At 43.8% G+C, this 11,044-nt stretch overlaps 1 protein-coding gene across 2 annotated transcripts in view; it reads right to left on the bottom strand.

Annotated features, from left to right (window-relative positions):
- LOC106565186 (DDB1- and CUL4-associated factor 12-like) overlaps nucleotides 1-10,305 on the bottom strand; it is a 35,062-nt gene extending 24,757 nt beyond the window's left edge. For both annotated transcript variants that reach the window (XM_014132029.3, XM_014132030.3), the window contains exons 1-3: nucleotides 9,881-10,305; nucleotides 3,587-3,877; nucleotides 3,151-3,423 (exon numbers count right to left, since the gene is read on the bottom strand). In XM_014132029.3, the coding sequence (XP_013987504.1) occupies nucleotides 3,151-3,423; nucleotides 3,587-3,877; nucleotides 9,881-9,940 (624 nt within the window). In that variant the 5' untranslated portion in view covers nucleotides 9,941-10,305. The remainder of the gene's footprint in view (nucleotides 1-3,150; nucleotides 3,424-3,586; nucleotides 3,878-9,880) is intronic.
- Nucleotides 10,306-11,044: the final 739 nt, after the last annotated feature.

The following is an 11,044-nucleotide window of genomic DNA, read 5'->3' as shown; positions in this document are numbered from 1 at the left end:
AAAGGGAACACTTAAACAACACAATGTAACTCCAAGTCAATCACACTTTGTGAAATCAAACTGTCCACTTAGGAAGCAACACTGATTGACAATACATTTCACATGCTGTTGTGCAAATGGAATAGACAACAGGTGGAAATTATAGGCAATAAGCAAGACACTCCCAATAAAGGAGTGGTTCAGCAGGTGGTGACCACAGACCACTTCTCAGTTCCTATGCTTCCTGGCTGATGTTTTGGTCACTTTTGAATGCTGGCGGTGCTTTCACTCTAGTGGTAGCATGAGACGGAGTCTACAACCCACACAAGTGGCTCAGGTAGTGCAGCTCATCCAGGATGGCACATCAATGCGAGCTGTATCAAGAAGGTTTGCTGTGTCTGTCAGCGTAGTGTCCAGAGCATGGAGGCGCTACCAGGAGACAGGCCAGTACATCAGGAGACGTGGAGGAGGCCGTAGGAGGGCAACAACCCAGCAGCAAGACCGCTACCTCCGCCTTTGTGCAAGGAGGAGCAGGAGGGGCACTGCCAGAGCCCTGCAAAATGACCTCCAGCAGGCCACAAATGTGCATGTGTCTGCTCAAACGTTCAGAAACAGACTCCATGAGGGTGGTATGAGGGCCCGACGTCCACAGGTGGGGGTTGTGCTTACAGCCCAACACCGTGCAGGACGTTTGGCATTTGCCAGAGAACACCAAGATTGGCAAATTCGCCACAGGCGCCCTGTGCTCTTCACAGATGAAAGCAGGTTCACACTGAGCACGTGACAGATGTGACAGAGTCTGGAGACGCCGTGGAGAACGTTCTGCTGCCTGCAACATCCTCCAGCATGACCGGTTTGGCGGTGGGTCAGTCATGGTGTGGGGTGGCATTTCTTTGGGGGGCCGCACAGCCCTCCATGTGCTCGCCAGAGGTAGCCTGACTGCCATTAGGTACCGAGATGAGATCCTCAGACCCCTTGTGAGACCATATGCTGGTGCGGTTGGCCCTGGGTTCCTCCTAATGCAAGACAATGCTAGACCTCATGTGGCTGGAGTGTGTCAGCAGTTCCTGCAAGAGGAAGGCATTGATGCTATGGACTGGCCCGCCCGTTCCCCAGACCTGAATCCAATTGACCACATCTGGGACATCATGTCTCGCTCCATCCACCAACGCCACGTTGCACCACAGACTGTCCTGGAGTTGGCGGATGCTTTAGTCCAGGTCTGGGAGGAGATCCCTCAGGAGACCATCCGCCACCTCATCAGGAGCATGCCCAGGCGTTGTAGGGAGGTCATACAGGCACGTGGAGGCCACACACACTACTGAGCCTCATTTTGACTTGTTTTAAGGACATAACATCAAAGTTGGATCAGCCTGTAGTGTGGTTTTCCACTTTAATTTTGAGTGTGACTCCAAATCCAGACCTCCATGAGTTGATAAATTAGATTTCCATTCATTCTTTTTGTGTGATTTTGTTGTCAGCACATTCAACTATGTAAAGAAAACAGTATTTAATAAGATTATTTCTTTCATTCAGATCTAGGATGTGTTGTTTAAGTGTTCCCTTTATTTTTTGGAGCAGTGTATATATATATACACACACACACATATATATACACACACACACACACACAATATATATATATATATATATATATATATATATATTTTTAAATGTCATTGTATGACAGGGTCCAACATTAACTTTTTTTCCCTCACTGGCCCGTTAGGCCAGTTGACCAAAAATCTACTGGCCCGAAAAGAATTTCTACTGGCCAAGACATTGGGTGGTTTATAAATACATTCATTGACATGCTTGTTTCATTCAGCTAGTAATAGGCAACATTTGGTTATTATGGTATATTAAAAAGCAGTGTAATATAATTTAGCAATGTAAGACATTACTCTATTCTTAAATTATTTTTGTATTAATTGGATTAACTTTTGTCTCTAAAGTATGTCATTTTAAAATAGGACATTTCCCCTTTTAAGACGAGGGCTTTTCAAAAGAGATATCCATCTGGCTAAAGTACAGGGTTTTTACTTGATTAAAAAGGGGTTAGGTGGTGGGTGTGGCAATGAGCACGGTTGGCCCGGCAAAATTTGAGAACATTTTAGAGGGCCCCATCTGGCGGTGTAGAGAAATTGTAGCACGTTAAGCCAATTTCCTGTAATTCTACACATTTCTCAATTAAATATTTACTGTTTTAAAGCAAATTTCCTGCAATTCTACACAAATTTGCCTTGCAGCTGAGAGAAAATGTAGCAAATTTCCTGTGAGTCTACATATTTTCCCATGGAGCCGAGAGAAAATGTTGTAGTTTTAAAACTAGTTTCTGGCAATTCTATGCATTTTGCCATGGTGTTCTTTTGCTCAAACATAAAATGAATACCGCTAAATTGCTTGTTTTTCGAATTTTAAAATCTCCCTGAATGTCTAACATTTATTTTGGTGATTGCTAGTTCTCAAAGATTATATTATTTAAAAACAAAGGTCCATTATCTTTTCGGCATACTTTATATCTGGTTTTAGTCGTTTAAGTTTACACTGAAAGAGTTTGTCCATCCAGAAAAGTATATATATATATTTTTTTTTTTACAGTTTGGACTTTCGCCAGGCCAAGGACTACAATGGCAGAAGACTCAATGCAATAGTCTCACCAAGACGAATGCTAGGTGTCTTTTTTGTAGCTTATTTTTGCAGACTATCAACAGTAGCCACTAGCCAGCCTATTGCTAGCATGTTCACAATTGGTTTCTTTTTGTAAATCACTTTCCCTAAAAATAAATAAGCTCAGCGAGTGGATTGGATTGATAAACACTTTTTTTTTTTAACTCTGGATAGCTTGCGTATGCCGTGTGAATGCATCAACTCATGTAATGCTCAAGAAGGTGACTCGCAAGGAGTGTGGCTGAATAAACAGCCAATCATATTTCTCAAATACAAATAGCATGAGTTTTCCGCATTTAGTCTTCAATGGTTTTCATTGGCAGACTGCGACAGAGCAGGTAAATGTCGAACTGGAACGCCAAAATGCGCTGAGAAATTACTGGTGGGCCAGTGACTGACAAGATGGACTGTCCCAACATGTTTTTACTGGCCCCGGGCCATCGTTAATGTCAGACCCTGTATGATCAGACTTTCTTTTAGGCTGTCTCAGCCACCACTCACATCTCCCACGCAGACGGGGTCCAGGGTGGGCAGCCGGTAGACAGCCAGGCTGTTGGGGTTGTCTCCGCCCGTGGCCAGCAGAGTGCCTGAGGGGTTAAGCTCTATGGCGTGGATCCCACAGCCTTGCTGGTCCAGCCCGGACACTGAGCCACTTCCGAGGAAGGGGGCCCCTATTGTCCCACCAACACCCCCGGAGCCACCTCCTCGGCCCTGCCGGTCCTTCAGCATGGGGATGCGTGTAATCTGCCCTGTCAGAACATCTGCCACAAATAGCTGTGGATAGGAGGAAAGAAACCTTTTGTTAGAGAAATAACAAGGCCTGGAATCATGTCTTTTTTATTCATAATAGGTCAGTTCAAGGTTTTCCGGTTAACAGGAAATGTTTAAGTTTTTCCATTTTGAAAAAAGAGTAAAGTAAAAGAGGGCAGTCTCTCACCGTATTGCACTTGGTTCCACACACCACCTGGCGGTGGTTGAGCCACTGCGAGGCGAACACCTTGTTGAGCCGGCCCAGGGAGAACTCCCGCTCCTTCAGGATGCCCGGGAGGCGGCCGGCAGCAAAGCCCCGCAAGCTACGCTGGAGACGCCACTCATGCTGCTGCTGAGGCCGGATCTCGCGGCCCTGGAGTGCGTATACCACCGAGCGCAGACTACGCCACCACTGCTGGGCGTGCCGGGACGAGGAAGACACGCGTGTCCGCTTGTACGCAGACTGGCACCAGCCCACCTGACAGAGGAGAGAGAAAAAGAGAAAAGGTTAACAAGGCTTAAAGGAGATGAACAGCACCATGTAAATAAAGTACAGTAGCTAGATTTCCATCAAATTGGCCACAGATTTTTATCCACATTTTTCCCCCACCATTGGTATGTTTCCACCAAATGGACTTGTTGCGGATTGAAATCAGTGCGAACTCTAGCGAACTGTTTCGGGTGGCAAGCATGCGGACGCCTTAAAATGAAGGGTTTTTTGAAAACGGAGGAGACTGATTAGTTGCATTACTTCAGAGAATACAATCATCTTTCATAGTGAGCAAGAGAGAGAGGGGCACAGTATAGGCAGGTCGGCCACCAGGCAGACAGTCAGAACTGTGCACTAGGCCTATCTATCGGCAATCAAAAACAGGAATCACAATGTCTTGGCTTGTGATGTCTAGAAACTTCAGTAAAGCAGAGTCTTTCATCAATGAATAGGTTAGGATATTGAGATGAGCGAGATGCAACACTTATCTGCGCATGTGCATGGGTTCAATTCAAGCTGTTCAGTGTGGTACACAGGGTACCAAAACAGTACAGAAGTTATGGAAATTGACCCACTATGCGGTTTACTTTCTGAATCTACATTTAAAAATATATAAAAACAATTCGGATACAGATTTTAAGGATCCCAATTCAGTTTTTTAAAAATTATGTTCACCCCCCCTACTGGGAACTCTGAAATAAACAAGCTCCAACTGGGAAAAATATTTTTGAACGGTCATCCAACTTGGAATTACAAGTCGGAAACTCGGCATGATCCTAGAGCTCCGACGTCACGATTTTTCCCAGTCTGAGCTTGTTTTCTTCAGAGTTCACAGATGTCTTGAACACACCAATAAGCCCTAGCTCAGCTGTCAGAAGACAATCAGGGAAGTGGAAGAAATTAGGCTCCAGCCTAGGTTAGGTTTATTTTTAATATAAAGCAATCAACTTAATGCGGTACATTTACCGCCTGTGCCGCCTCGCATAAAAAATAAAAAAAACAGAACCCTATCCCTCTGCCCAGTCTTAATCCCTCCTTACAATCATGACCCCCTCCCTCCCACTGCACTCTCTCCCTTCCATGCACAGTACACTCATCCCCTTGAAGCTATGGTCATCACTCCCAGCCCACTGACCCAGATACAAGGAGACAACTAGGTCAGGATCTAAGCGCACACACCTTCAGAGACACTTTATAAAAAGGCAGGATCCGTACGTACACACACACCAATATTGTTTTTGAAAAGCCATTAAATAAAATTGCTGCAGGCTAAATTCTCCAGGAGAAGAAAAAAAATCTAATCCATTGCAAAATAATGCTTTTTTATTAATTGATGGAAATACCAGTTGATGTGCTCCAACTTCAAAGGCAATTATATTTCATAAGCTAATAAATCCTCAAGCTGCCTGGAAATTAGTGTAGGGTGTGTGTTTCTATTTCATTTTCCCCGTTTCCAGTGTGCCCGCTGAGGGGATTCTTTCTCCAAAAAAGAGTAAAGACGGCCTCAAGATCGCGCCTTCTTGAGGACAAAGTAACGAGGCTGATACGCATCGTAAGCAGCGTCAAGGAGTTGGACAGTTTTGATTTCCCAACAGTAGCAGCAACTTTGAAAAGGCCAAGGGCAGCCGCAAACGCTAGTAAATTAGAGGCAAATTGTGTTCGTCAGGCTCCGTCCTAGCAGTTATGCTGCCGTCCTAGGCAATATCCGCATATGCCGCCCGGGTGTCATGTATCCAATAAACAACATTTACTATAATCATCCAGTAGAACTGTAAAAAAAGAGTGCGATATCATCTGAGCTTTGGAAACAAGGTCTTTCATAAATGCATGGCGAGGGCCTCGTTTCACAGGAGCATTGTAAAATAAGCTCTCTCTCAATGAACCAGCCTTAATGAATTTTGTTTATTTACATATCGAATTTCACTGTCCAACATCAGTTTTACCATTTCTTCATTTTGTGGCCGTCTAAAGTGGCCTCTTTCCACTGCTGTGGCACTGAATCGCAGCGGGAATGGGGTGTGGGGAGGCATGCCCTGGTGTTCGAAGACAGACATGTTTTGTTATTTATTAGGCCTAATTAAAATGTTCAGGCTAAATTAAAGTTAGAGGCCTATGTTGTATTTGAAAACAGCTGTGTTTTATTTATTTTACAAAAAATCCTACAAATAGCCTATAGGACAGGTTGTTCACAAATATATTTTGAAGTTATTGTGTAGGCGACTTGTTCTTCTGGGTTAAATGTTTCTTTAATAAAAAATGATATTCATTTATGATTTATAGCAGGGATGAAGGCACAACTTTTCAATACAACCTGTCATGTTGGTATAGATCATTCTACTTCATTATTACAACTTTTAAGGCTAATTTCTATTCTGTTAAAATGAATTACAATAATCTAAATGTGATTTTGAGCACTGTGAGTGGACGCCCTAATGCTTTATGCACCCAATGTATATGCATGTCCGGTAAATTACACAAAAAAAAGTGTCTCAAAAGCTAGAGGAAAATGTTATGGATGTGACAGGGTCCCAAAAGACAGACAGCAAATTACACTGCACTCCATTCCAAATTTACAGCGTTTTAGGAATTTCATTCCAGATCATTAATGACAGATGTTTCATTTCAAATATTAAATGTTATTATCAATCACCTGAGTAACAGAACAAACAAACAAGAACTCAAACTCAATTCCAAAAGTGTTTTTTTAAGCTCATGGCTTTGTATTCTCTCTCACCCTTTAATCTGCCAGCACAGGCTCTATTAAATGGTACCTCCTCCCCGTTGTCCACAAAAGGACCCAGGGTGTGGACAACTTGACCTGCAGCCACCCAAATCTTGTCATCCTTGGCTGGCAAGATGTATTTAGGGGCGGCAGGTAGCCTGGTGGTTAGAGTGTTAAGCCAGTAACCGAAAGGTTGCTGGATCGAATCCCCGAGCTGACAATGTAAAAATCTGTCGTCCTGGCTCTGAACAAGGCAGTTAACCCAGTGTTCCCTGGTAGGCCGTCATTGTAAATATGCGCCCGGGTGGCGCAGTGGTCTAACCCAGAGATTCTGGGTTCAAGCCCAGGCTCTGCCGCAGCCGGCCGTGACCGGGAGGCTCATGGGGCGACGCATAATTGGCCCAGCGTCGTCCGGGTTAGGGAGGGTTTGGCCGGCAGGGGTATCCTTGTCTCAACGCGCACTAGTGACTCCTTTGGCGGGCCGGGCGCAGTGCACGCTGACCAGGTCGCTAGGTGTACGGTGTTTCCTCCGACACATTGGTGCGGCTGGCTTCCGGGTTGGATGTGCGGCTTGGCTTGGTTGGGTTGTGTTTTGGAGGACCTTCGTCTCTCCCGAGTCCGTACGAGAGTTGCAGCAATGACACAAGACAGTAACTACTACCAATTGGATACCACGAAATTGGGGAGAAAAAGGGGTAAAATAATAAATACATTTAAAAAAGGTAATTTGGTGTAATTTATATCCTTCTTAACGCGTTGGAGCCAATCAGTTGTGTTGTGACAAGGTATGGGTGGTACACAGAAGATGGTATTTAATCAAATAGGCTTTGTCCATGTTATGGCATGAGCAGCTCAAATAAGCAGAGAAAACGACAGTGCATCATTACATTAAGACATGAAGGTCAGTCAATGCGGAACATTTCAAGAACTTTGAAAGTTTCTTCAAGTGCAGTCGCAAAAACCATCAAGGGCTATGAAACTTGTAATAGTGATAGACATTTTTGCGAATTTATAAAAAAAAACTATAAACCATTTTTTCCCCGCTTTGTCATTATGTGCTATTGTGTGTAGATTGATAAGGGGGGACGATTTAATCCATTTTAGAATAAGGCTGTAACGTGGCAAAATGGAGAAAGTCAAGCGGTCTGAATACTTTCAGAATGCACTGTAGATAGATATAGATACACACACGTACCTGGACACCACGTCAACAAGTCAGTTCATCAAATTTCTGCCCTGCCAGAGCTGCTCCTTTCAACTGTAAGTGCTATTATTGTGAAGTGGAAAAATCTAGTTGCAACAATGGCTCAGCCGCAAAGTGGTTGGCCACACAAGCTCACAGAACGGGACCACCGAATGCTGAAGTGAGTATTGTATAAAAATTGTCTGTCTCGGTTTCAACACTCACTACAGAGTTCCTAACTGCCTCTGGAAGCAACGTCAGCACAATAACTGTTTGTCGGGAGCTTCATAAAATGGGTTTCCATGGCCGAGCAGCCACACACATGCTAAGATCACCATGAGCAATACCGAGTGTCAGCGATGGTGGTGTAAAGTTCACCGCCATTGGACTCTGGAGCAGTGGAAATGCATTCTCTGGAGTGATGAATCACACTCCACCATCTGGCAGTCCGATGGACAAATCTGGGTTTGGCGGATGCCAGGACAACACTACCTGCCCCCAATGCATAGAGCCAACTATAAAGTATGGTGGTGGAAGATTAATGGTCTGGGGCTGTTTTTCATGGTTTGTGCTAGGCCCCGTAGTTCCAGTGAAGGGAAATCTTAAAGTTACAGCATACAATGACATTCTAGATGACTCTGCGCTTCCAACTTTATGGCAACAGTTTGGGGAAAGGCCCTTTCCTGTTTCAGCATGACAATGCCACAGTGCACAAAGTGAGGTCCATACAGAAATGGTTTGTCAAGATCAGTGTGGAAGAACATGACTGGCCTGTAGAGAGCCCTGAACTCAACCCAATCAAAACACTTTTGGGATGAATTGGATCGCCGACTGCGAGCCAGGCCTAATCGCCTAACATCAGTACCCAACCTCACTAACGCTCGCGACTAAATGGAAGCAAGTCCCTGCAGCAATGTTCTAACATTTAATGGAAAGCCTTCTACCAACTCCATATTAATGCCCATGATTTTGGAATGTGATGTTCGATGAGCAGGTGTCCACCTACCTTTGGTCATGTATTAAACCAGACCCCCAAAAAAGTGGCATTTTATTTGGGACTTACTCAGTGGCTTTAATGGGCGAATTGGCTCTGGAAGCCAAAACAGCCAAGTACTCCATCTAAATGTGAATTGATTCTTAATTGCGGTATGGTTCTAGAAACATAAATCCCTCTACTTTAATATTTCTGCATAGTGCATCTTTAACAAAACCCACCCCCTACAAAAGATGCCTTCCTCCAATGACTTGTGTAATGTAATGGAACCAAGTCATGATCAAGGGCTAGAAAATACCCTCCCTCTGGGTAGAAACTTGTTGCAGGTTTAGAGAATCACTGTTTTTATTACTTTTAATTCTACCCTGTGATGTCAGAGTAGCATTTTTTTAGCACTATCTTTTTATGACACTGGTAGTGTGCTGGAGAAGTGCCGGAATTGCCCTTTAACATTACCTACCTAATAATAATACCTACCAACCTAGTCCAGTCGAATATGATATAAATTAGCTAACTAAATACTATAATTCCTATTATTTTACACTAATCTCAGATTTACTCTGGTATATCTTTATTGAATGACATGAAATCGTATTTTTTTCACCGTCCCCTACATCCCAATATTTAATCCAACGCACAATTGCCTAATGTGGTACTGGTCGGCCTAACGTTGGGCCTAACCAACACGTCACAAGTCTAGCTACATGTATTGTTTAAAACAGTTAGTTAGTTAACAAGTTAGGATACTGTCAATGTAATAAAATAAAATAAACAAAGCGGGGCAGTCAAAGGAAATCATGAATGAGAACGCGAACTAACGTTAGCTAACTAGCCAGTGTGCTAGCTAGCTGTTACATTATTGGCTAACAAGCTAATTTAGCAACACAGATTGAGTTCCGGTAGCTACCTAGCTGTCTATGAAGCTACAGTTATTTCATTACATTTTCAATAACAAATTGTGCATTTCAGCTGCGTGGCATTATCTATCAAGCCCATAAACTTCCAACCTGCTAGCTAACGTTACTAAGTCAAACATTCAACGCAAAATGTAACATTCGCTGGTTTGCCTGAATCGCCACTGTTTCAGCCTACCTGTTGTTGGTCCTTGGACTCCCCTGCCTTCCTTTTCCTGTTAACTGTTTTTCTCGCCATAATCTGACACACACAAATCCCTCACCCACATGGAGGGCAATAATGACGCTAGGTACTGGGTCATATAATGGCGATTAGCTATTTTGTTGTCTGGCTCTGACTGTAGTAGCATGCGGCGGGGAAGGAAGATCACATAGGGTGATGTTGACTTGCTAACGTTAGTTTCCCCTCCGGCTTCCAAAACTAAAACTATAGCTACGAACGTAGGTTAGCTTTTAACCTAATACAATTTGCTTAAGTGGAGGCTAAATGTAAAGCTCTCCTCCATCTCTCTTTCTATATTTTCTCCATCCTGCTTTCTTTCTTTCTTTACAAATCGCGTCACCAACGGTAATAACATTCTGCCGCGCGCAACCGCAGTACAACTCAACAGCAACAAAAACGTCGAACGTGCGCGTTCACGAACCATTTGTAATTGACGTCATACTTACGCTTCGGAACTCTTCACGTGCGTTAGTAAAATCACGCTGGCAATCTACTCTGGTTGCCGATTTCATAGCAGTCAGAGCCTACAAAGCAGGTTTGAGGAGTTAGGAGGTAACTTTGGTCAACTCTTAGTTCGACTCAACTCAGGACAACCGCTCATTATATTGAGAACATTATGACTTTTTTGTTAATTTTTTATTTAACCTTGTTAACTAGACATATCAGTTAAGAACAACTTATTTACAATGACAGCCTACCCAAAGGCCTCCTGCGGGGACGGGGATTAAAAATATAGGACAAAACACACAACACGACAAGAGAGACACAAGATTCTCTCGTCTGATGAAACCAATATTGAACTCTTTGGCATGAATGCCAAGCATCATGTCTGGAGGAAATCTGGCACCATCCCTACAGTGAAGCATGGTGATGGTAGCATCATGCTGTGGGGATGTTTTTCAGCGGCAGGGACTGAGAGACAAGTCAAGATCGAGGAAAAGATGAACAGAGCAAAGTACAAAGAGATCCTTGATGAAAACCTGCTACAGAGCGCTCAGGACCTCAGACTAGGGCGAAGGTACATCCCCACAGCATGATGCTGCCACCACCAAGCTCATCACTAAGCTTAGGACCCTGGGACTAAACACCTCCCTCTGCAACCGGATCCTGGACTTCCTG

This window comes from Salmo salar, chromosome 12 (genome assembly GCF_965601325.2).
Source record: "Salmo salar chromosome 12, fSalSal1, whole genome shotgun sequence".
Lineage (NCBI taxonomy): Eukaryota > Metazoa > Chordata > Actinopteri > Salmoniformes > Salmonidae > Salmo > Salmo salar.
Note: the sequence above shows the minus strand (reverse complement) of the source record. Positions and strands in the feature narration are given on the sequence as shown.